Here is a 27,940-nt window from a genome sequence, read left to right on the forward strand (position 1 = left end):
GTTTGTTCAACAGTTGTTGCAACTCAGCTTTACTTGTCTGTGTCCTAATTTCATGCATGGTCTGCCAGTCCAGCCTCATCCACCGTAACCAGTCTCTTCCCAGTAAGCTGGCTCCTTTGCCTTTCACCACTACTAGTGGCAGTTGCAGTTGTTGTCCATCTGGGGTATCCACCTTAACGTGTATCTCCCCTTTCAATTTCATCTTGTCTCCTGTATAGGTCCTGAACTTCATTCCTGTCAACTTCAGTGGTGCTACTTGTTCTGTCCATAACTTCTTTCATGTCTGCTCACTGATTAGGCTCACTGATGTACCAGTATCCACTTCAATTTGTATTATTTGCCCCTGCACCCTCAAAGTAGTATAGAAAGGTTCCTCTCTCTGTTTCTTCAGACATAGTATGTTGAATTAACTTTCCTGTTTTGTCTTTTGGTTCAGAAACTTCAGCTTCTACTCTGGGTTCCTGCTGCTTTGTTGTGGTAACTTTCTTGTTCCTGGATCGACAGGCAGCTTTCACGTGACCCACTTTCCGCAGTTGAAACACTTGGTGTTTCTGAAGCTAAAGTCCTCTGGTACATGACCTCGCTTGTTCGATAGTAATTTCTGAACTGCCCCATGCGTTGTTGTTGTCGTTGTAATCTGACGCCTGTTGTGTACACTGACTCCTCTGTGGGTGTTTTAGCTGCTGCTACTACTTGACCAGTTTCACCTTGTTTGATTGCGTTCGTGTTTCTCTCCGTAGCCTCTTGTCTCAAAGCTAATTCTCTTGCCTTAAAAGGTCAGTGTCTTTTCCGCCAGCAGCCTTCTCTGTATTCTGTCATTGGCGATGCCTACTGCCAGGCGGTCGCTTAGCATATCCTGTAGAAATGTCCCAAACTCACATTCCTCCGCTAACCTTTGTAGCTCTGCAATAAACTTCGCAAATGATTCTCCTTCTTTTCGTATGCGGCTATTAAACTGGAATCGCTGCACAATAATCAACGGCTTTGGGCGATAGTGGGCTGCCAGTGCATCCACCAGTTCCTTCATTGTTATGTCTCCTGGTTTGGCCGGTGCGACTAAGCTTCGAAGCACCCTGTACGATCCTGGGACTTGAAACACTCAGCAGGACTACTCGTCGCTTTTCAGCGTCGGTTACTCCGTTGGCCTCGAAATAATGCTTACTCAAGTCGCTCCACGTAGACTGGCCACTCTTCGGTTGTCTTATCAAACGAAGCTATATGTCCCAAGAGCGTAGTCGTCCTCGTCTCCAATGTGATATTCAGCGCGTAGTCAAGATTACGTTTTTGCCCGCAACCTTGCCCGACTCGTCTATCGGTGTTAGGAACCGAATCGGTTTTGTGTGTCCACTGAACATCGTCAAAGAGTATCGCGTGCATATGTACTCTCCCGATAGGTCGATCGCTTGGGTTGTAGATTTGGGAGGCTCTTCTCGTTCCATGGTGTGGGTTGTTTCCTGTTACAATTAGTTCGCGTGATGTGCCTTCTCGACCATGATCTGTATTTTCTCGAGCCGGGTGGGATCGGGGTCTGTACTACGACGATGGGATTCCACGCGATGTTTTTGCCGTTTGCCAAAAACGTGGCCGTTGGTAGTACGTCAATGAACATTTTTTTGGTCGCAGAGCCAACGGATACAACCTCTGGACTTGAAATATTGTTGTTGGGCTAATAGGAGTTTGTGGATGCTGTTGGTGGCCCATACTACGAGCGCAACCTGCCTTTCGTTTTCTAGGAGCACTCGTACTCCGTTTCCTACGGTCGTCGGGTTCCTCGGCACCGCGTATCCCAAGATGTCGTACTTCGTTGTGTTTACGCTCGATGCTTTGGTGGAATAGTTGTCCGCCTTTGTGCGTACCCTCTCGTCTATCGTCTCGGACTTGTGTCGTTATTCCACTCGGGCCAATATGTAGGCTTGTAGTGCTTCCACTTCGTGGCGTTTGTGGTTTTCCTCATCGAATCGGTTGCTTGTATGGTCTGTTAGTGTATCTCCTTTGTCTTTTGCATCCATTTCGCGGCGACCAGAGCGTCCTCGAGCGTTTGAAGTCTTCGGTCCAGTCCGGCTTTTGACAGTGTCGAGATCTGTCTGTCGGTCGGGATGGGATTTAGCTCGAACATGGATTTCTCCACTTCGATCGCGTGGCTTTTCTTCTCGCGCCAAATCCAAGACACTTACTTGGTCTCCGGTAGTCGTACGTTGGGCTCGAGATACCCATGTCTTTTTCTTGGACGGAGCCAGAGTGTTATTCGCGTCGAGGGCTTCGCTATGGCTTCGAAGTAGGCCCAGCTCTATGGTTTCTCTACCGTCGTCGTTCTTGTAGAAGGATAGGAAGTCCATTCGAAAGATGGGACTGAAGCAAAACCCGAAATTGCCGGCGGCTCAATGTACCGCACGTTTCCAGGCTTTGCTGTTTTCCACGGTAGTCTTGGAGGGTGCCACGCGGATGCCTGCCGCCCTTTTGGTCTTCGTGTGTGCCTTCTATGCGACGAAGATCTTGCCCCTTGGTCGATGGCCACGACCATACAACGGTCTAATTGTCCGACTAGGTTTCTCGATTGCTGTTCCTGAGGCTGCACCACGATTTCTTAGTCCCGGATTCTCTGGTGGCGGAACGAGTTCGAAAACCTCCGCTACAACATTCTGGGGCGTCGTCTTGGCCAACGTGCTTCCTCGAAGGCGTAGAGCGATACCTCAATACGTGTACATCCTCGTTCTTGGATGTCTGGATGGATGAACGTTTTTCGCAGATGGGCGTTGGGAAAGTCCACGTACTCGCACAGCTTGTCACCGAATTTTTCTGCACCTCCCCCGCTTCGAATCGGGCAGCGATCTTGTTGTATACCTTTGTCCGAGTCGTGTATCGAGCTAGCTAGCGACGTGCATACGTGTTCCCCTACCGACTTCGTGTTGGCCGAGATGGTCGGGTTGTCGAAGTCCCATCCGTTGTTGTCTTCCTTTTCACTCGAAACCCGTGGGCTTTACATTGGTGTTCTACCAAGGCCTTGCGATCGAGAGCTGTAGAGAAATCATGGGTGTAGTCGATACTATAGAGTCCACAGCCGAAGCTGTGTAGGCTGCGTTGTATCTGGGGCAAGGCTTTTTGGAGTTCGTTTATCGATACGTTGGAGACGTCGATCTTCGTCACGAACACGCCATAGGGTTCGCTCTTGTTCCGCTTTTTCCACGCACTACGAGCAGCCGCCATCCTATCCCTCTCGATCTTGGCGATGGTGCTTTGTATTTTGACGCCCATCTCGTTGTCAAGTGCCAGTGTGTGTAGGAGGTTCACTCCGATGTGTCGGGTGGGACGAAGAGGATCTCGACGAGCCGTACGTATCTTCCAAACCATGTTCTGTGCGCGGAGCCGTCTTCGCCCGTCGTACACGAGATCTTTCCTCGAATCGCGACCGTATCCTCTAGACAGAGGAATCCGAACGCGTATAGGTCGTTTACAAACACGGGCTACTCGACGAGAGGATGGAGATGGGTCGACCCCCGGTTTCCGTCGAGAAAGTCGACCTTGGAGATGTTGGCGAAGAGATTGTTCTCGTACGGATCCTCCGCGATCAGATACTCGGCGATCCCCTTTTGTGCACGACGACCCATATCGGCGAACGTGTTCTGGATGGTGGTGTTCTGTCCATCTCATGGTGCCTTGGGTATAATCTTCATAGGCTAAGCGTTCGAGCTTTAGAGTATCGGACATAGTAGCGAAACCGTTCTGTTCTCCGGTATATCAATGTCTACATTTTTTCGTTGGCAACCTGTACACCTTGGTCGGACATGGTAGCAAATGGTTTCTCAACCTCGCTATATATATATATATATATATATATATATATATATATATAGGACTAGGCAAAATGGTTTTGGCAACTTCTAGTAGCGTATTAGCGTGGTCGATTGCGGACGACTCTCCTTCGCCGTAGAACAAGATTCATTTTGGCAACCTCCACTAGCTGGTTTGGTAGCGTGGTAGGACATGGTCAAAAATGATCTCTCCACATATCTACTCGGAACTGACAATTGGAATGCTCGATAGATGCCGACTCTCGTGTGGTAGATTGGATGGTGGTTCTCCGGTGGGTTGGTCGATAGGTTGGATGTGGGTTGGCCGGTAGGGCGGATGTTGGGTGGCTAAGAGCTAGCAATGAGGCGACCTAGAAGACGGTTGGATAGTTCGACAAAATTGGCAAGGCAGTATCGAGACTGCCAAACATTTTCTTGTTCTCTTGCAACATATGGGTACCTGTTGGCGGGTGCAACGGAATGGGTTGCTCGAGCTCTAGTAGTATATCTGGGGTCACAAATGATACCACCTGACACTCCCGTATTTTCACAGACTCGAGGGGCTGAACAGCCCCGAAGGAGGTGCGGAGATCCGAAGAGGATGCGAAATTATGGGGAGAGGCAGGTGGTATCATTTGACGCCAGATATATACTACTTGCCAGAGCCCCCATTTCCTGTACTACTCTTATTGGCTGTTTCATCACCTTTACAGATATGCGTTTGTCACCGGTGTTAGTGTGCGGTGTTGGGTGGCTAGCGCTGATTCCTTTGGATCATGCAGACTCCCCTGCATTGACCTGTGCGATTAGAAACTATAGTGATAGCTATTAGAAATCCAGTAAAAGCCTATTCTAAATGGAAAGATGACAGTCGTTGTAGTAGCTGTCTTAATTTGAATTCTACAGTATACTCAGGAGCATAGCGTCGCATGGACTTGACCGGCTATAGCCATTGATAGGCGTGGTCGTAAAAATTGTCGACTGTAAAAATACGCGTGAGGACCAAAGCTGTGTATAGTATATACACCACCCTTTTTCCAGTCTGTATCTGCCACTGATTCTACTGTTTCAGTCAATTAGAAGCCATTAGATAAAAGTAGACGTGTACATAAAAGTGGGCGTGCCACTTATTATCGTGAACTTTATCCCCTCCTTTCTGGAGGTCACGCTACGCCCCTGGTATACTCCTTGTTGTTCGTTAAAACTAACGGTTTCACACTTCTTCAGATAGGATTACAAAAAAATTGAGTTCCCTGACGACTGCATGTGGCTGGATGCTATAGTATATCGTCCTGGACCGGGCAATGCTAATTGCCCCGTACTGAGAATAGGTTGTTGCTTATTTTTTGGTATATAGTTGTGGTAGAACTAGAAAAACTGTTTCGTTTTGGGCGTTGACGTGTTGCTCTAGTTGAGCCCTCTAGTATAATTAGACAGTGAGAGTTTTAACGCAGTCACCGTGTGTACCACTAGAATCGAGCAATACTCAATTTTTGTTTGTCGACTGCAATATACTTGTCGATAAGAGACGTCGCTCGGTCAAGAAGTGAAACATCTTTATGCAACCCGAGGCCAGATATAGCTAGGGATGCATTTACTATAGTAGTTATACAGGCATCTTCCCACCACTTCGCTGCCCCAATGTATACGTAGTCTTACCTATAGGTGCTGCAGCACATACTAGCTAAGTTAGACACTGAAGAGATTTGCTACCCGAATCATATCAGGTCATTAAAAACTCTAAAAGCGACACTTTTGCCCGCAATTGTTACATCTCTCAAGAGTTTCGCAGTCAAAGTGTCTTATCAGTTTTTCTTCAACCGTTGTAAGCAGCATTGACAATCGAGAAGGAAATCAACATGTGAAAGACTTTACTTTAGTCTGAAATGGTGAAAAAGTATCAGGGCAGTTTGAATCAAGACCGGCTCGTGCTCCCATTCGCACCTAGAAACAAATGGTAGCCAAGGTATTAGGGACCATGGGGTAGTACACTTTTAAACGTTGAAAAGGCAAATTTCCGATTTTTCATATCTGACATGTGAGATTGACCCTATACAAGAAGAACATAGTCGAGTTTGCTACAACGATTAGCTGTATACAGTCGCCCATACAACTGTAGTCTTTGAAGCTCAAGGTTTTGTGTTTGCATTTGATTGAAGCGCGTACTTTATGACTACACATAATTTAAAATATTATAATACACTTTACATCTAACTTTAACAGTATGAAGATCAGAGTGTATGTACAATTTTTCTGGATTGACTGTGAAAAGCACCACTTTTGTACGTTGTACATGTAACCTGTACAATTTAGTGACAGTTTAAGCCTAAGTAGTAACTGATTTACTCTCTGATACAACAATTAGTACAAGCTGCTTTACAGCTAATTAATAGTTAATTAACAGAGAATCTAGGTGCTTATGATCAGTACAGAACATGTCTCAACTTCTGCTTTACTATTAATTAATTTAGTTTTATACATTTTGTCTTACGTATCTCGTTATAGAAAATTTCGAATGTCGCTTAATCCACAGACTTAAATCACAAGTCATGAAAAACAATCTGTGGGAGACCATTTTAGTCTGACTTCTATCTCAAACTCCGTTGACTTTTGGATACTTAGCGCTGTTTATAGGCGAGAACTGGTCTACCTATGGCTGGACTGCTTTAAAATGTCTTGTCTAGCGTCGTTGTAAAAATGAAGAATTATTTCCACTGTTGTGTATTTCAAAAATGGCAAAAATTGCCTCAGCTTTTGTGATACCTTACTGAACTTTTGTGCTCATGTAGCTGTTGACTGTTTATGGATATCATAATGCATGGTGACGCTGATCTTTTGCACTTATCATGTTAAATTTGGCTGCCTTTTTATTAACGCGCTTTAAACCAAACAAATTAAAATCAGGTTTTGATGCTCCTGAGTAAGTTAGTTAAGATGGAAAATATGTTTGAACCAACTCTAGCTGTGAAGTCCAATCAATTAAAAATTTAGTCTTGTGTAGCCAGCCCCTCCCACTTTTGATATCAAAAGGGGAGGGGCTGGCTACGTGAGCCTATGTCCGGACAACGTTGAAACATTAATTCGAGCACTGTTTATATAACCCGTGGCCAGATATATCGAGGGATGCACCTATAGTAGTTACACGGGCAATGTTTCCATCTCTTCGCTGTCCCAACGTATACGCAGTCTTACGTATAGGTAGTCATTGTGCTGCAGCACATTCTAGCTAAGTTACACTAAAGAGATTCGTTACCGAATCATATCAGTTCATTAAAAACTCTAAAAAGCGACACTCTAAATGCCCGCAATTCTTACGTCTCTCAAAAGTTTCGCAGTTAAGGTGTCTTATCAGTTTCTCTTCAATCGTTGAAAGTAGCATTGACAATCGAAGAAGGAAATCAACGTGTGGAAGACTTTACTTTAGTCTGAAATGGTGAGGAAGTATCAGGACAGTTTGAATCAAGACCGGCTCATGCACCCATTCGTACCTACAAACAGATGGTACCCAAGGAATTATAAACCATGGGGTAGTTCACTTTTAAACGTTGAAAAGGCAAATTTCCGATTTTTCACATCTGACATGTGAGATTGACCCTATACAAGAAGAACTTGGTCGAGTTTGCTACAACGATTAGCTGTATACAGTCGCCCATACAACTGTAGTCTTTGAACCTAAATGTATTTGTATTTGCATAAAGCGCGTACTTATGACTACACATAATTTGAAATATTATAATACACTTTATATCTAACTTTAACATCAGATTATACACTTTTCTTGAATTGACTGTGAAACAACTTTGGTTATCATTGATCATGAAAGCTACATGCAGCAACGTCTGATTTAGGAAAGATACCAAACTTGTCAGTGCGTACAAGTATCTAATATAAGTATATGCAACAAAAAAGTAAAAAGCATGGAAAGACAAAAAGAAAACTGTAAAATACATTAACACCATTACGAATTGTCACCTCATATCACATAATACATTGCAAACATGCATCATTTTCTTATTGAATATTTCTGCCAAAATCAGTAAACTTACATAAAGCTGAAACAAACCAGAGTCAAACAAACTCATCAAAAGTCAGTGATTCAAAGTCATATCCACTGCATGTCGACAAGAGTCACTTCGTCTTCAGTGCATTCTTTGCCTTTCACCATCCTTTTGGGAGGACATGCTGTGTACCCATCATTCTGCTTCAAAGCGTTCACGCGTCTGAGCGTTTCTGTAGCCGAAATACGATCATGTGGATTATCAGCAGCCATAGCATAGCAAATGTCTTGAAGCTGAATGTTAGCAACAGCCAAAAACTGAGAGTCACGCACAACTCTCTTTGCGTCTTCACCTGTGAACAACTCAACCAATGTGACACCCAAGCTGTACACGTCGGCTTGTGTCGTGTTGGATCTATCCTGACCATCAGAACTCTTCATCATTCGTTCTGGTGCAATGTATTCTACACTGAGAGGACCAACAGAAAGCTTGTCGCTGGCAAAACGAGTCGAACCCAAGTCACCAATTTTGGCTTCCATGGTCTTGCTAACCAAGATGTTAGTAGAACGAATGTCTCCGTGCAAAAGAGGAGGTTGCAGCTGATGAAGATACATCACACCACACAGACATCCCACAGCTATATCCACTTGCTCCCTCATACACAAATAGCTTCTACTTCTGCGTGAGGCCTTGATCACATCTCTCAGTGAACCTTCTAACAGCTCCATGACAATACGAAGAGGAACTTCATTCTCAATGATAGCTCCACAAACAGATAAGACATTAGGGTGATGAACACAACTAGACACGGACACTTCTCGATGAATAAATGAAGCGTTCAACTCATCAGCTCGAAGAAAATCATAAAATGTTTTGACAGCAACTGATACACCCATCCACATGCCAACACCAACTTCTATAATAGAAAAAGTATATAGACACGCGCACACACACACACACACACACACACACACACACACACACACACACACACACACACACACACACACACACACAACACACATGTAAACCTAAAAATCCTAACTGTGAGGAGCTGCCTCTCAGAGGTCACGCCCCCAGCTAAGTTGGGCCTGTACGCTATTCAGGGAACTCTGGGCATGCGCTAGCAAACTCCTGGAGCCGGGCCAGGCACTCGTAGGAACACTGACTTGTGAAGCCAACTGTGGTGTGAGCACCCAAAGTCTCACCAGGACTCCAGTGGCTGATGTCACGTCACAGCCGATGGCCGCTTAGGACCCTAGTCAATGACCAGGTACTCATTTATACTCCTGAGTCAAGAGAAGCAAATGTGTCTTAGTTTCTTGCTTAAGGAAATTATGCCATAACTCGCCATCACTGTGACTTGAACTTGCAACCGTTCAAGGTTCCGTGTAAACACTCTATTAGATAACTCTCTACCCAACAGAGCTATAGCACCACACACACACACACACGCGCGCGCGCACACACACACACACACACACACACACACACACACACACACGAATGGCAATAAATGATCTTATCATTGTGACCTCCATATGCTCCTCTTCCCAAGATTGTTCCTGTCATAATCAAATCATCACCACTGATCTGTAAAACACGATCATATTGGCGTTGAAGTTGTTGTAGCTGCTCCCTTGCTCTTTCACTTCGCTCTAAGTTTGTCGTCAAGCGTTGAATAGTTATGTAATTGTCTTGCACCTTTTGCCTCAAAGGATTGATCAGCTTTCTCTCTTCTTCCAGTGAAGCCTTTAGTTCTTCTACTTCTTCTCCCTGCTGTTGCAGCTGCCTCCTCCGGTCTTCTAACATTGCACTCATTTGATCTATTTCAGTTCTCATCTGTACTAACTGCTGTTGATGCTGTTTCTCCATTTCTTCACGCTCCACAATAACCCTTTGCAGAACATTCTCTTTAACTAGCAAGAGCTGCTGGTTGGCTTCATTCCTTTGTTGAAGCTTAGTGATTTCTTTTTGTAAATCATCAACTTGACTTGTCATGCCAATATCTAGAGATATCATGATTCTTCAATACAAAGCTCATTTTAAAAACAACTAGCATATTGTACAATAATCACAAAGCAAGAAATCAAAATTATATGTAGTTGTTCAAGCATCATAACGTTTATTGTACAAAAGTATATATAGTACAACTAATCGTATCAACCTTACACAGCTTGAAGAATTTACTATTACTGTGCAGCAACAAGTAACATTACTGACATAAATCATACAAGGAGTCAGTGCGATATTCAACAGACAGTATCTTAGTATTTTGATCATCATTGTAAACTATAATTGTCCCATTCTATGTCATCTGTTTGTCAAGACCATAAAGAAATAAAGTTACACTCAAGATACCAAATCAGCATCAACAAAATCTCTTGAAATAGGTGGGATTGTCTATCTGTGCTTGCAGTTGTGGCAATACCACAAGTGCCAATATGAAAGATATCAATAAACTCACACACTTACAGACTCCTATGGTTTATGCAAAACTTTGACTCCTTCTGCATCTAATGCCAAAAATGTAGTGGTCAGCTAAATTCTCATATCCAGTCTCCTACATGTGCAATCTCCACAGGAAACAAACAAATTACAGTAAGCTCTCGCTGAACATCTGCACACCTAACAACAACATCATCAGAACCCCATGCTTATACACACAACACACTCAAAGTCGAGAGTGACCTCTTTACTTCTGGAATGCAATGTATTACACTGGCACACAGAAGAAATACAATAAATTCCATATGATAGCTAATACAATTTGGAACTATCATAATGCAGCAAATAATGGCTATAGTCTTTTTAAAATTAAATAAAATTACCAGTTTAATATTAATACCAACCAATTTGAAGCCTTTACGTAAATTACTTCTACAAGTTATAAGTGTAAATTGCTACAAAACAGTTGACAGGTCAGATAAGAATAATTAATAATGCATCATTATAAATCGAGGAACATGACAACGTCATTAGACATTAGGATTGCATACCTTCTTGATACAAAGAGACTTCATTTGGTTGTGTCAAAAGGTACGCAGCTTCTTTATGCTTGTTCATCTTTCTTAAACAGTCGCTAAGTTCAAGAATGGCTATGACATACACAATAAGATAGTGCTGTTAGTTCAGACAATTCCCACCATTCGCATTTATTCACATATCCACACAACCTGCTATTGTAGATGGATGAAATGGCAACAATTGCCTCAAAATACTCACACTTTCCCTCAGAACAGTTTGCCCTTCGTTCCATTTCTTCTGCTGAACAAGGATTTTACCCAAGCCAAACAAACCTAAAATTTTGTGTTCAGTTAAAGACACACAAAATGACCACAACTTTCCTGTAAATATTTTCTAAGCACAGCAGACTGAACAACTAACTACAGAGTACACTGCTACAAGAGTACTATAAAACAGAAGTTCAGAATACTTTTCCAAATTCATACCAAGTTTCTAGAAGTTTGAGAAAGTGTTCTCTAGGTGTTTAAACTATTCTCGTCACACAAGTCGATGATCATTATTCTTCTGGTAATGTCATAGCTAGCTATATAGGGCAGCAATCGTTTTCGGCAATGGCCCTACCCTGCCCTAAGACCTGACAAGGCACAAATGATTTCATTCTGATAGCAAAGAAATGAAACCAGGTTTATAGCTGGATTTGTACAAGCCTCGACAGTGATGTCATGATGGGGAAATAGGTAGTGCATTCTGGTCTATGGTACAAGAGTGAGTTGTTGTTTATGCCCCACTAAAGGAATGAAAGGAAAGAAGAGAGAAAGAGAGAGACAACACAACATACTAAAATACTCTGAAAGTGCAACATTTAATTAACAAAGCAGCTCAATATCCCAACAATGGAATTGATCAGTTCTATTGCAACTATTTGAAAGACTTTGTGTTCGCCTTAGTATGAACACATTAGCATGTCCATATACAAAATAAGACTTCTGAATCACTTTCCAATTTGCTACAAATTCCGTCAAGTGGTTTCTCTGTATGTTTCCACATGTGCACTTTTACAATTTCAATTACATGAGTCAATAGTCAGTATCCTTATAGTAATCTTTATGCTATCTCATCATCTCAGATATGCTACCATCCGGTGCCTGAGATGTGATTAGCAAAATGATTTCATTCTAATAGCACACAAATGAGGGAAGGTTACAGTCGTCACTTCAACAAGTCTCGGCAGTGCTGTCATGTTGTGTGCTGAGGGGAGACCGAGTTGTGTTCACGTAGTGGATTAGATGCGTTATATTGCTCAACACAAGATTTCATAGCATATGCACTAGCTGCTAATCCAAAGAGTACCCTGTCATTCGAATACCGGTTACACGTATGTGCTGGTCTCTATACGTCATGCAATCTATATTTATCTAGATACATTTACACTACATGTTGCAATTGTTAGTGTACCATACTGAAGCACTGGAGGCATGAGTTCAAACACAGAAAAAGAACAAGACAAAACAGAAAGCCAAAACAAACAAAGCAAAAATAGAAATAGTAATTAAAAAAGTGGGGTTTCATCCCTCAATTGGACCAGCCATGGATCAAGTTCAATACATCTGTGCTATATAAAAAAAGAACAAGTCTCCTAAAGCAAGAGTGCGCCAAGCCTTCCACAGTCTTGAAACTCTTGATGGTACACAGATAAAAAGCTTCATTGAGTAAGTGCGTACGTTATTAACTGTGCTTGGCAACACTTGGTCAATAAATTAGCTTGACAACAAAGGTGCTGAAATAGCATGCATATACTCTTCGAATTCTTCTGCAAACAGAATCCATCAGTGAACCAGCTAGGTTACTTGAGCAAGGCACGCAACACCCTGCCTCACCTTCCCAGTGCCCTGCCCAAACATTGTGGATCCTCTAGTGCTGTGATCGAATAAATCTGGGCATCTTCACAACAAGAGTCAAAATATAAAGGCTTCACAGCAAACCAGTGGCTATGTATTCTCGAGAGTCAGTTTCATGGTACTAAACTGTCGCACGTTACGTTTTGTGCCGATGTGATATCTTGGAGCTTTGAGGGCTAAGGTAGAGATGTGTGACCAGCACAAACAAAGCTACTCATATGCATGTGTTCAGAATGCATACCATGCTATTGAGTAAAAAAGCAGGAACAGTCAGCAAAGGAGGAAAAAGCACCAATCTCTACTAGCATATTTAGGGTATGTATGTTGGTGTTTCTGCACAAATTTACTAGAAACTGGCATCCAGCTCTCCATTGATGAATCACACCACAGACTGCCATGTGAAATTCAGATTCCAGCTCTGAAAACGAGAGACATACTCAAGCCAAGTTTAGCAAAATATTGGAGAAACAGCTAGAAGAAACAACTACTTGCAACAACAAATATGGCTTTAACAAGAAATGGAAGAACGAAAGCCCTTGGCTGTTCACAAGAATGGAATGCACATACAAAGACACAGAACTGTGATGTGTTGGAAACTGTGTCGAGACTACAGAGATCCATCAACTAAATGCCAACTCACTCCATCAATTGTCTTTCTAATTGTCTCACTCCATAATTGTCTCTCATGTGGTGCGAGGAAAGACAATTAAAGCTTTCGGTCTGATATTCTCTACAACCGTCTGAAACCTTGTTGTTAAACTGATAACCAGTGGTGAATTCATGCAGAAGGCAGCACACTGGGCACAAGCCCCCATTTGGGACCACCATTGCTTTTAGTTCCTACACTTACTGGTTGTTGCACAATTTGTTCAGTGTTTAAAGTTGCCTAGCTGAAACAGTTTAGTTTAGAACAATAAAAATCATTAGCAGACATGTGAAAACCTGCGTGCTCCTAGAGTATGTTATTTTGAGCTTTTAAAACACAAGTTGGTGAAGAGAAAACTAACTCAAGCCCCAGAGCTCTGCTCAAGTGTATGTATGGCCTAGAAGGCGAAGCTGTCGCAACAAACCCTTGGTGGTAGGAGGATGAAGCTTAGCTCATAAACAATGCATTCAGGAAAGACATCCTATCTAAAAATAATTTTTTCAAATAAAACTAAAGACAAGAAGGTAGAGTAATTAAAGTTGTTAAAGAAAATCTACTTAAACATCTTTCTAGTCTCCTACCGGTTTTAAACAAAAAGAGAAATAAAGACTATTATAAAGTAGTTATTAAGTAGTAATAATTGCTATTGCAACAACCTAGGTGGAGGAAGAAAAAAGCAATCAAGTCAGTCAAGACAGAGGTGAAAACTACACTGGGACAGAAGCGCTGTAATGCTTTACTGCTTTGCATATTCACAAAGATATCTCGATAAACTATACAGCTGTGTATTTTAAACATTTCTGCTACAAAGCAGCCACACAAAATGCTGGTTGTGAACAGCTTGCTAATGACTAATTTTAGTATAAATTCATTAGTATACAGAACTTTCACAGTGCTTTAATTATTGCTATGCCATGAAACATATAACAATGAGTTGACAAAACACTAGCAATGGTATCCAGATACCAATCTGGCAATTATTTTTTATTACAATTTTAGCTTAGTTAAGCCACACCATGTCATCTGTTGTGCCCCATCGTAAATTACAAAACTTTCCATTGGTAATGTAATAATCAATTACCATTCCTTTTGTATGGGCTGCAGTGTCTATTTTTTAGCCTCGAGCCACAAAGTGCACCATCACAATAAAGATGGCTATGTAAGGGGATACAGTTCCAAACAGCCTTGAAGGTCTCTTTTAATGCAGAGAGACCCCCCTTGAGATCTCCCCCAGTGGAGAGGCCCATATTGAAGCAAATTGAGGTACTTCCTTGCAAGCCGGTGGGGTCACCAAAAGGGGACGGTAAACTCAGCATACGACTGATACTACTCTTGCTTTAAAGGCAACTAGCTTGACCACATATCTTCTAGTAAAAATAATGAATAATGACAGAATATATTACAGACAAGTCAGAATCTCAAAAAACTACAGAAACTACATGATACAACGTAAACATACAGTGCCACAGAGAATCAAATTATTCTGATACACAATCTTGACAAGTAAAGCCAACTGACTGCATGCCTCAATATATCAAATAGATCAATATAAAAGACCATTATAGATTGGCTTACTTCTGCCTCTTAAAGGGTGATTAACTGCTAAATTTGAAGTATCTCGTGACAGACAAAAAAATGTCATGGCTTTCTTGTCTTTCCTTTTTGCTGTAAAGCACTCAGCAATACGGCAATGAACTGAGCAAACGAAACAACCAGAATTATTAACAAACAAATCTCTTGTTTACTGTATCTCACTTAGAGCAGTTTGGTGCACTAAATTCACTGGATTTTGTTTGTCAAGAGTCACTGCATCATTCAGTATTTTCTCAGCCTGACTGTAGCGTTTTTGAAGCATGTATACTTGTCCCAACTCACTCAGCACTACACAAGACAACAACCAAATCAAAATACGTCAAACCCTTAAATACTCTGAGAAATTCAATAATTATCTCAAAGTCTATATCATGATCATCATCATCATCATCACCACCACCACTGCCCCACCTCTGTGACCGCCACCATCATCATCATCACCACAACCACTACCATCATCATCACCATTGACAACATTGTTACAAATAATCATTTACAGACACTGCAAGTCACAGGACTGGAGCTCATTACTTGATAGCCTATTTGGAGGGCATGCATGCAGCCAACAAAAAGGAAGTGCTAGGGCAAGTAATAACCAGCTATCCTATCACCTTATGTTTGACTATGTCAATCTCATAGTAGTTATCACAACTACAGCAAGTAAGTTACAAAATCAACAAATTTAGTTACATAAATCACATGCAGCTATACAAGAAAAACACATCCATATTTTGGAATACGTCATAAGGGAAAATCTTTTCTAATTCCTATTCCATTTGGATGGAAACTTTAGTTGTCTTAAGTTAATTAAGTCCATGAGATCTCCTTAGTAATCGAACCACAGACAGCAGACACAACACTTCTATATTTTGTCAACAAACTCTACCTTAAAATAAATTGTGTATGTCACTATATATATATATATATAAACAATATTGAAGTATGTCAAATTCAAGAACATTAACATCAATTAAAACCGAAGAATCTACTCTCTATTGCAAAAGTCTTTCATCCAATCCATCAGGTTAACTCTGCAAAACAGACAAATTCATACGCTTTCTGTTTTCAGGTACAGTTGTTATTGTATTGTGTAGATGGTTGTAATTGAAATATACCATAGTTTTCATTATTGTTGTTATTGTTATGTAAATGAGTTATTAGAAACTTGTTTTATTCTATCGATTGAAAACCTACTAATAGTCAAATGTCAAGTGCATCCAACATAAGAAATCAAGTACAGATGGAAAACACGTGGTCAGCTGCAAATAATATGAAAGTGCCTTAATTAATTAAGAAGACATAATTAAAGAATCAACATTCTTGTACACAATGTTAGTTTCATCTCTGTAAGCAATTCTGAAAACTAGAAGTAAAACACCTTACATCTTGTAACTTTACTAGCTATACTTACCTCTTGCCTTGTTTGTCTCCTTCTTGATGCCATCAGCCCATTCGATAGACTGCTCCAGCAGATCTGTCACTTCTCTTTCGTTTCCTTCATTTAGTTTCACTGCACAAGCCAGCAAAGCACAATCTACTCATACAAACAATTAGATACAACAAAACAACATTTCACAAAACAGACTCACATAAGGCCTTGTTATGGTTGCCAACCTTGCTAAGTATAACAGCAGTAACTTGTCTTAACAAATCTTCTGCCTGTGTACTTTGAAACTGATGCAAAAGACATTCTGCAATTTCACAAACAGCTGCAAAACAAACATAAATTCTGAATTCAAAATATATATCAATAAAACAGGAACAGATGACTAATTAACTGCAACATGAAACTTAAAGATAAACAACATCACGTTCTGTAAAAGAAAAGAATGAAATTACTGATACAGAATTTTGAGACAATGATGTCGCCTAACAGCCCTATGTAAAATCTTCGCATGAGTGTCTCATGAGCATCTCATAAGATTGTTATGCGGTCGCATGAGCAAACATTCATTTACAGAGTTCGGAAAATCGCATAAGGCATCGCATGTGGAATGGCACGATCTTCGATCGCATGAGCATCTGCATAATCGACGTATACATCAATTGTAGAAGTTTCGCATGAGTCCGATGCAAGAGTTCCTGTTCTTGGCATCTGAATGACTTTCTGACTTCCTCTTTCGTAGTACGTGTCGGAATGTACAGCAAGATCTGCCTACGACAGCGCGCTCTCTGCAGCTTTTCTCAAAGTCATCACGGAAAGCTGTCTGAAAGAAAGTAGTACTCTAGAGTTAGTGTTTCATGCAAATGATCTAGGGTGTCGTTCCATTATAGGTGAGCTCTCTGGTGTCGTGCATTGTGCAGGAGGGCAAGATCACGGGCAGAGACTTGTACACATAGACTACCTTATGATTCAGCTTTTGTCACTCCATAGCGATGGTAAGAACACTGACATCTGGTTCCCGACAGGCTATCATGCTTACAGATATAGAATTCCCTCGTCTATTCTGCAGAGCATGTGTTGTGTTAAATTCAGCAGTCTGCGTGTTAAATAAAGTATCGGTTTCAAATTCAGTCTGGCGTTAAAAGAACAATGTATAATAGTGTCCTCAATCACTCAGTTAGGTCTAGACTTTTTTAACACGCGTACCATTCGCCCCAACTGTTTTTAACAATGTAAACTGTTAAATTCAGTCAGATAGCACGTTAGACGTTAGGCAAATGGCCATTTCTTCGTTGAACTGTAACCGACATCCGCTCTCATTGCTTTGTAGGGTAAGATGCATGACCTGTTTTAGAGCCTTCACTTGACAGTCACATCAGCGTAGTATGCTCCTGCTTTGTGTTGGTTATGGCGACAAGTTCAGAGAAGCTCTACACAATATTTCAGATTGCTTGTGTAGATGTGCACGTGTCAACCGGACTTGCACTATCTAGAGATGAACTAACTAGAGACGAATTCAAACTCTGCAACAAATGTGCTAGAAAGATTTACAGTATAGCGTTCTCTAGCACGGACTAAATATAATAACCTATTTATTACCGATTAAGGTTATTTCAATTACTCTATGACATTGTAATGTGTACAATGTTCGAAGAAGGTGCCACTTTGTCTAACGTCTAACGCGCACTATTTGACCGAATTTAACAGTGTACGTTGAAGAAAACAGTCTAAGCTAATGGCACGTGTGTTAAAAAGTTACACCTAATCCAGTGATCGAGGAAACTATTCTGCATTGTTCTTTTAACACCAGACTGAATTTAACACAGATACTTTATTTAACACAAGCTATGAAGAATTCAGTCCGTGTCAGTCGGTGTTACAAAGAGACTTTTTGACAGCTACTTTGTAAAAAGACTCTTTTAACGCATTAAAAAGGGTCTTTTTAACGCCGACTCAATTCCTCATAACACATGCGATGTTGAAGATTTCTTTGACTTAGTCTGGTAGGCACCTACATTGGCGAGATGGATAATGTGCGCGACCGACTGAACTTGAACATGTCTAAAGGTCTCTACATGAGACATTGATGAGTCTACACTGCACTTGGCAACAAAAGGCAAGTCAGCGGAATATCTAGCCCTTACCATCAGTCATAGCGTACGTTACATTCAACTATACTCACGCAAAGTGCTCATGCGGAGCTGAATTACTCATGCAGAACTGAATTACTCATGCGCAGCTCAATTACTCGTGCAGAGCTGGAACGGACTTACGTTTCATGCGAAGATCATGCGGACTAGTCTGTCCCGCATGAAAATCAGGATAATCTCACGCGGAAGCGGCTGTTTCACACAAATTGCATGAGGAACTCACATGGACGCATGACGATCTTACATAGGGTGCCGTGCCGTTGTGACAAAGTTGCACACAATTTTATCAGTCCATGCAGCTACACAACCATGTGAGTTAAAGATTGTTCTCAAAGGGTCAGCCAACATGTACTACAAATACTACAAAATTGATATACTTGCCCATATCAGCAAGTGTCTGTCAGTTATCTGTAAAGGTCTTCTAAAGCCTCATGTCTAACATGCCACATTGATCTACCAACGACGATCTACCTATCACATATTAGTTACCTAATACTGCAGAGTCCACTGCTTAACCCAACACACTAAAATGCCATTTCAACATGCTACTCACATGACTCATGTGACCTTTACAAACCATTCACTAGTACGTGCATTGCTTGTCTCTCAATTAATTAAATAAATAAATAAAATTTATATGACAGAAATCGATATGTTCTACTGATCACCTCTTGCAGCATCAAGTTCATGATCGGGCTCCAGACTTCGATAGATTTCCAGCCCCTCTTTTAACCTCTCAATTGCATCTTCATACTTTCCTTGTTCCTTTACAGACAATGCCAAGAAACACAAGGCTAAACACAGCGACACAACAATTACAGTCACATTGTAATGTAGTGTATGGTCACGTGATACTGCAGTGATGCATTTAGTCTGCAGCGTTTTAATAATAGCTCATTCTTGATAACCCTCACTTGCGCGTGCCAAAGACATTACATTGGTGACAGGATGGACAATTGTGTACCTACAGCCTTTGGAGGTTATGATGACTTGCTGGTATTTCTGGATCGCGTTACTGTCTGGTCACAGTTGAAGGGGTTTTTTGGAGAAAAGAAGGCTCTCGCTCTAGCACCACAATTGGAAGGGGCTGCATTTGATAACTACCAACACCTGTCGGTGGACGACAAAACAAGTTTTGACACAATCGTCAGTTCGCTAAAACGTGAGTTTCTACGTGGCGGAGCAGATCACATGCAGGCAGTCACTGACCTACGATGACGAAAATGGGCTGTTACTGCAGAATCTGTTGGTGCGTTTGGTCATGATGTTCAACGACTTGTTTGTTTATCTTACCCTAGTTTTGACTTGGATTCGGTAACTACAGTGGCTCAAGACGCGTTTTTGGAAGGGTTGCCGCATGAGTTCCAAGTTCAGCTCCGTTTGAGTGGAGAAAGCTTTAAAATCAGTGGCAGAATTAAGTGAAGAAGTACATCGTTTACATATAGCAGGTATCGGTGAGAGAAAACCAAGCGGGACGATGCCGGCACTTTCACGTGATTTCAGTCAATCGTCTGGTTCCAGTCATTTGTCAACCGGCGAAGATACACGATGTCATAATTGCCGATCATTAACATTTGACAGGTCGGCGGATGCCAATGGCGTTGGTCATGTCAGTGCGGTTGATTCGGCTTCCGGTAGCCGACAGAAGTCTGTTTGGGGTCGCGGTCGCGGTCGACGACGGAAAGACTTTGAATGCAGAAAACATCTGGCCGATTTTGTTTCATCTGTGGCGATCCTAACCATATTCGTCCCAATTGTCCCCATTTGCACGATTGTCATCGATGTTTACGTCCAGGACATGTAGCCCGTAATTGCACGGCACAGGCTCCAGTACATCGAGGTAGCGGTAAGCAAAGTCATGTTACAAACCTGACAACTAATGTACATGGTTTCATAATGGTAACAGCTATAATTGGTAAAGAGAAATGCCCTTTCCTCGTTGACACGGGAGCTGATGTGAGTTTAATAGGCTATGATGTCGTTGAGGGAAACGAGTTGGCAATGACACGGCAGGTCGCCCGCCAACCGGTAATGGTCGATGGCACGATACTTAGATGTAAAGGTATGGTGAATGAATTTATCCAGCTAGGATCTCCTGGTATTCGTGCCTCCTTTTACGTGGTTAAAGGAATTCCTTATGGAATATTGGGAACCGATGTGCTGTCGTCTCTAGCGGTACAGATTGATGTGGCCAATAAGAAATTGTGTATTGACGGAGATGAAGTATCAAGTTTCGAGAAGGTTGACACCATTCAACACTCTGTTCAGCTGGTAAAATTTGGGCGAGTATTTGCACCGGTCCACATGACGATTCCTCCAGGACAAGAAATGACTATATGGGGTCAAGTTCGTTCTGCCATACCAACGAAATGGACAGGTATTATTGAGGTAACAGAAGATTTGTGCGAAAGATCTGGTTTGTTGGGTTGCGATACGATTGCAGTTGGAGGTAATCAAAACAGGGTTCCTGTCCGAGTTTGCAATTTGACGTCTTCTCCTATAGCAGTGTATAAGGAACAAAATATTGCAGAATTTTCGGAAGCGGCCGTTGTTAATAATCAGAATGGAATTAAACGTGGTAAATCTCCAGATGTAGGGGTAAACCTTGGACGGAGGTAACTTTTGGAGACAAGTTGACGCAAGTGGAAAGGACTCAGTTAGAAAGATTGCTCAAGCGTTATCGTACCGTATTTTCATATGAAGAAAATGAGGGAAGTGCAAAAAAATGGAGCATACAATTCCGTTAACAGATGATGCTCATGTGACATGCTGCTTTTGTAGATTGCCAACAAAGTGGAGAGCGGAGGTTGCAGAGAGGTAAGAAATCTTCACCAACGAGGAGTTATACGTCCTTCAACGTCTGCGTTTGCTGCACCAGTATGTCCGGTACGAAAAAAGATGGAACTTTACGTTTGTGCATTGATTATAGAGCTCTAAATGCGAGAACTAAAGATACGGCCATTCCCACGGGAAATCTATTAGAAGCTGTTGAATCTATGGCTGGAGCACGGTTTTTTTAGTAAAATCGACTTAGCGCATGGCTATTTCCAAATACCCATTGCAGAGAAAGATAAAGAAAAGACTGCTTTTAGTACACAGTCTGGATTATGGGAATTCAACAGAATGCCATTTGGACTAAAGGGAGCACCAGCTACATTTTGCCGTATGATGAATTCAATCTTAGGTCATATGTCACCATTACAGCTAGTGCTATATACGGATGATCTGTGTGTTTTCTCTGACTCGTTTCATTCACATTTAGAACGTCTAGAACAAGTCCTTCAGACATTACAAAGTCATGGATTGAGAGTCAATGGAAAAAAGTGTGAGATTGGTATGACTGAAGTTGTTTTTTGTGGATATAGAGTGAGTGCAAATGGCCTTAGTCCAAAATCAGAAAAGACAGTGGCGATTGCCAAAATTCAGAGACCGAGTTCAATTAAAGAGGTCAAGTCATTTTTGGGTATGACCGGTTGGTACCGACGTTTTATTCCGAAATATTCAACAATTGCTAAACCACTTACATCGTTATTAGAAGGTGACAAACTTTTTCATTGGTCACCTGAATGCGACAGTTCGTTTGCTACTTTGTAAAACAAGATAATGTCTGCTCCGGTGCTAGCTCATCCTGACCCATCTCAGATGTTTATACTTACAACGGATGCCTCAACGGTAGGAACTGGAGCCGAATTAGCACAAAGCACTCCAGACGGTGTGACACCTGTAGCTTATTTTAGCAGAGTTCTGACCAAAACAGAAAGAAAGTATTCTACCTATGACCGTGAGTTTCTCGCTATAGTTATGGCGATACGACATTTTCGACACCATTTGATTGGAACGAGGTTCATAGTACGAACGGATCATCGTCCCCTCCAATTTAGATCGGTTGTTAAAGACCCTTGGGGTCGAAGAGCCAGGTGGATTGCGGAGCTGGAAGAGTACTCGTTTAGTGTAGAATATATAAATGGTGAAACAAATAAAGTGGCGGACGCTTTGAGTCGCTTGGAACCTCAGGATGAATACTGGTGTGAAAACAACATAGAATATGGTGCAGTCGACAAAGATAATTCCCGACTGTGCTGTGAGGTCGTTATCACAAAAGTGTGTTGCCTGGGCTGAAGATGTATGGTCAGCAGATAAGTTCAGGGAAGCACAAAGGAGAGACCCGTTGCTTAACAAAGTGTACGACCTATTAAAAAAGAATATTTCTGCCTCCGCTGCAAGCTTGTCTTTGGACATGAAGCAGTTATTTAAAGAAGAATTACACATTTCTTCAACTGATATTCTGTATAGAACAAATCCTGGAGTTGGATCACAAATTGTGGTACCATCAAAGTTAATTCCAGAGGTTCTTAGACTGGCGCACGATGAACATTTGGCAGGTCATCAGGGTTCTAAGAAAACTTTGCTTCGGGTTTTAAGTCGTTTTGGTGGCAAACCGTTCGTAAAGATGTAGAAAACTACACGCAATCTTGCACTGTTTGTGCTGAAAGAATGCCTGTCAACATTAAAGCTCAAGCTCCCCTGTTGAAAAGACCGTCATCAGCAAAACCATTTGAGGTTATTGAAATGGACATCAAAGGTCCTCTACCGAAAACCCGACGGCGGATATCAATACATTTTTGTTATACAAGATGCCTTCTCGCGGTATGCAGAAATGTGTGCCATACGGAGACAAACAGCCGATGAAGTTTGTGAGAAACTACAAGAATGGATTGAAAGGTATGGTATTCCAACACATTTTCATTCAGATAATGGTCCTTGTTTTGTAAGTCATGTCTTTACATAATTTTGCAAACAACACGGTATTCGACATTCGTTTTCAACACCTTGTCATCCACAGACTAATGGATCTGTTGAATGTCTTAACCGCTCTCTGGGTGAATCTTTGTCTAAGATGGTTGCATCACATCAACGAGATTGGTATGACCATCTCTTTGCAGCACAATTTGCTCACAATACAGCATACCACGAAACCATGGGAGATACACCTTATAGAATCGTTTTCAAAGATTCCCCAAGAACTATGTTACACGTAGCAGCGGATCTGGTATATGCTGAGTCAACATATGAACATCAACTACCTACCGTGTATGCTGACCAAGAACAGGAGAAAGTTGCAGAAATGTACGCTAATGTCGAAAGTAGATCCAAGCAGATGAAGAAAGCTAGACAACAATATCAAAAAAAAAGTTCAAAATTTTCATAAGTATAAGATCGGTGACCTGGTATGGATAACAGCAACGTCTCAACGGGTGAAGAAGTCTCGATCACTGTCTCCCAGGTGGACAGGTCCCTATACAATAATTCAACCTTTGTCGGATGTCGTCTATTTGCTGCAAACATGTCGCGGAAAGAAAGGTATTTCTATTCATCACGATCGGATGAAACCATACAAGTCAAGGCCCGTACATCTCACATCGAATGAACAATCGAAAGTGATATGTCAACCGATTGGTAATCTCCAACACGATATGACGGATCCTGGATGGGATAAAGGGTCCAAGGAATGGGAATGTTGTTCAGGAGACGTTGACCAACCGGAGAATGGCAGCGATGATGATATGGACCAACTGGAGAATGATAACGAAGACGGTATGGGTGAAGACCACAATGGTGATGATGCAGTTCGAATCCAACGTCCCGTCCGCAATCGACGTCACCCACAGCGATACGGAGATTACCAATGGATTCTGACATTGATTCTAGTATGGACTGTGATTAAGTCTATTCGCCAATTAAGTTAATTAGAGAAGGGTATTTTAGACACTTTTTAGAGGGGGAGTGATGTAATGTGGTGTATGGTCACGTGATACTTCAGTGATGCATTTAGTCTGCAGCGCTTTAATAATAGCTCATTCTTGATACCCCCCACTTGCGCTTGCCAAAGACATTACAACATCATCTCTTCTAGCTGTCTGTTTACACTTTGCAAAATACCCTCCCATCATCTTCACCTCACCCAACCAACATACTAAAACACTAGAACCGCTAACAATGCTAGCTTATCATCTACAACTTTTATAATTAATTAACAGTTACAAAACATGTACATTTGACATGCTGTTTCACATGAATTTGTTGGCTATATTGCTATACCAGATCTATTCTGATATTACCTTAGTAGCACAAGATCTGCTACTGTATGGAACCTAGTTCTACTGTAACTACTGCAGCTGTCTAGTTAATATTCTTCATCATTCAAATGTTATTTTCACAATGAATTTGTCAAGACACATCATTTGTTGACTTGTCTATCCTGACTGTCCTATTCACAAACTGATATCTCAACAATCATTGTTTGCATAAACAATGTGAATGGAAATAGTTCTTTTTTCGTACTGATATTATGACCACAGCATCAACAATCCAATACCATTTTATAGCAATATTTACACACCCCATGAACTAAGTTTAATGTGGCTAAAATCATATCTAATTAAGAGTGAACCTGTCTGCTGTAATTGATTCCTGAAACTAAACAAAAATCTACCTAAACATAGTCCTTTCATTGCTCTCCTCTCTAATGTGCTTACACTATCTATGATCTTGTGTAAGGCTCAAAGAATATCTGTAATGCACAAACTAAAAGCACAGAAAGTTGACTTGACTAGACCTGCATCTTTACAGAACAAATCTACAAAACTTGGAAATGTTCCAGTTTATTGTAGAATAGACAGACAGTCAACATAGAAACAAAGAAAACCAAATTTGTACAAATCAAGAGATGCAACTTTACAGTATTCTGCCTATTTTGACAATGTACAAATTAAAATTGATAAAACAAAATAAAACAAAGTACACACTTACTAAGAGCAACAACTGGTTTGTCGTCAAAAGTCCTCACAATGGTCAACGATTCTGTTAGTATCACTTCTGCTTCAGAAGGACTGCCCGTATACAACAGGCAATAGCCCAACATTCGTAAAGCTGTCAAGCATAAAATCAACATCTTACTCTGCATAACATTAGCACACAATGTTAGTTAAGTTTTGCACAACAATTTGTGAAAGACGATGTGGTCATTACTGTTACATGCAGCTAATACCCACCAGTGTGCAGAAGTTTTAGTTTGAGGAACTTCTAACATCTCTTCACTAATATATATAAGCAGAAACTAGTAATTCTGATTTCAAGCTATGTTTAATTACACCCTTGCCTCCACAGCTATGTAGTCTGAAACAATAATAGCATTGCCAGTAAGAATTACAAATTTGAATGTTATTTTCCTTTTAATCATGCTGCTTGTAAATCTATCTAAACTAATTGTACAAAGCGACTGCTGTTCATGTGACCGCAAAGCCATAAATAGCCTGTAGACGTCAAAGTACAGCAGCAAGAGTTATCACACACAAGACATAAAATATCACTCATGATTACATTCCGTACATGTACAAATAGCACATGCCACAAAAGTGATTGACTTCTTTTAGCAGTTGCAGACAGGCAAGTTCTGTTGTTTATTTCCGACAAAACCTGGCAATTGAAAACATGAATTATACTGTGCTGCTAAAAATCCCTTTCATAAACTTTTCACAAATCTGATTGACAGTTCGTTCATTATCTCTGGTTGCCAGGTATGATCAAGTGCAAATACTGCTCGGTGATTGGATGGCATGAGAGTGTGGCATCCACCCGCATCCGGATGACAGCATACTGCCAACCGTCCCCGGGATTTCCTGGATTGTCCCAGGATTTGGCCCCATGTCCCAGTCGGGACACAAACTGTCCCGAGATTTCCTTGAACAGGGTCAGATGAATACAACCAAGACAGTCGAAGTCATACACATGTTCCGTCCTGATTCTAATGATCTTTCGATTATTTTATGGCCTGTGGCCTAGTGGCTTCGGTTTTCTACAGCACGTGCAGTTACAGTAAGTGCGAATATCGATGAGAACTGCGAAGCCATGCGTTCTGCGTGTGCGTCATGGAAGCTGGCAGGAACAAGTAGAGACCAAGGAAGACTGAATCACTATAGAAGACCCTAGATACGATGAGTGGCAGTTGGTACATGGTGTCCCGAGAATGTATGCTAAATCCAGGGAATTTGGGCGTCCAAGTCCCGAGGTTTCACGTCCAAAGGTTGGCAGGTATATGACAGGCCACACAGCTTTCACCATTATGCCATTATTCTTGTAATGCACATGTGCAAATACAACCAGAATGTGGATCATAAGTTTCAACTTCTTCTGTGTCTGATTTTACAGGATGTCTGCTTTCCTTAACTACATGGCATACCGTAATCAACAAGAAAGATTTGTTGCCGTGGAAGATTATCAGTGTGGATCCTAGGCGCCTAATTCATTTAACCAATAGTGCCTAAACATACAAGCAAACTGGAAAGACGGTTGGGTAAACTAAAGTAAACCCAGCTGCCCATAAAGCAATGGATGGCTCTAAAAAGTTAGTTTCAAGTTCTTATGTACTGCAGTCATCTTCACACTATAATACACCTTACTGACTAAAAGTATTGCCATTGAGTAATGTCCTTCTCTGTCCGTCCTAAAAAAAGATAAGCCACTTGCCATAGCACTAAGTTTACAGTTTGGCATAACCCCAACTTTCCAACATTTAACTTAATGAACAAGAAACCTAAGTTAGTAACTGAAGGTAATATTTCATAAATGTCAAGTAAATCGAACAAATGACATTATTTGTATCAGCATTTTCAAAACAGCCAATCAGTGTTAGATCAAAATTTGAAAATAATCTAGACTGCCAATGGATGTGCATGAGAAGACACATGCATTTACACTCACACACACACACACACACACACACACACACACACACACACACACACACACACACACACACACTAGCTGACTTTTACAACCTTCATCTGTGCACACTAAAGGTTAATTTCTAAAAATTAATATAAACTTATGAAATTAATAAAATGCTCACACAATATCCAATGCCAAATTTTATAAAGCTATCTGTACAATAAACAATAATAAAAATAAAATCCAATCATTAGTTAACTTCTAGAAAACAACAACATTCTCTGAAATATTTAATAGAATAAAACCCTTCAATATACCATAGAAATTTTCAGTAATGATTGATGTTGTGTGATCACATCACAGTACTAGCGGAAGCAACAGAAACGTTACTTACTAAGAGCCAAGCTCTTCTCATTTCCCGCTCGAATAATTCGTTTAATGCTCAAAGCTTGTTTCAAGAACGTGATTGCTTCTTCGTATTTAGATTGATTGTACAGACAAAATCCCAACTGATGAAGTGCTTCAAACAAATTACAATGAAATAGTTACTAGCAATGATTTTAACATTTTCACACATACACGCTAACCATATGATTGATCTACGAGAGTTGGACTGGCCGACTCATACAACAGCTGCAACACATGTCGGTACGATGCCTCGGCGGCAGCAAAATTTTTTTCTCTAATATACTTCTGACCAGCAGCTGCAAACAACAGCTACTCGTTTATGCTACGTATTTACCAGAAAGGTTTACGTACCTCTATCTTCATCCGCTGACATTCTACATA

At 41.1% G+C, this 27,940-nt stretch overlaps 1 protein-coding gene across 1 annotated transcript; it reads right to left on the reverse strand.

Moving 5' to 3' along the window:
- Positions 1-7,654: 7,654 nt before the first annotated feature.
- Positions 7,655-27,932, reverse strand: LOC134187657 (probable serine/threonine-protein kinase drkD). Its single transcript, XM_062655809.1, has 13 exons — positions 27,911-27,932; positions 27,739-27,855; positions 27,546-27,671; positions 25,235-25,354; positions 19,093-19,218; positions 16,480-16,581; positions 16,302-16,424; positions 15,053-15,178; positions 14,873-14,992; positions 10,963-11,085; positions 10,786-10,884; positions 9,322-9,795; positions 7,655-8,702 (listed from the first exon to the last, which is right to left on the reverse strand). Exons 1-13 carry the CDS (start codon positions 27,930-27,932, stop codon positions 7,891-7,893), a joined length of 2,490 nt encoding a protein of 829 aa, XP_062511793.1. The 3' UTR covers positions 7,655-7,890.
- Positions 27,933-27,940: the final 8 nt, after the last annotated feature.

This window comes from Corticium candelabrum, chromosome 12, assembly GCF_963422355.1.
Source record: "Corticium candelabrum chromosome 12, ooCorCand1.1, whole genome shotgun sequence".
NCBI lineage: Eukaryota > Metazoa > Porifera > Homoscleromorpha > Homosclerophorida > Plakinidae > Corticium > Corticium candelabrum.

Coding starts and splice junctions, on each gene's coding strand:
- LOC134187657 (XM_062655809.1), bottom strand. CDS start 27,932: ATGTCAGCGGATGAAGATAGAG. Junction 27,672..27,738: donor TCTCGTAGATCAATCATATG/GTTAGCGTGTAT, acceptor ATTTGTTTGAAG/CACTTCATCAGTTGGGATTT. Junction 25,355..27,545: donor TGAGAAGAGCTTGGCTCTTA/GTAAGTAACGTT, acceptor TATGCTTGACAG/CTTTACGAATGTTGGGCTAT.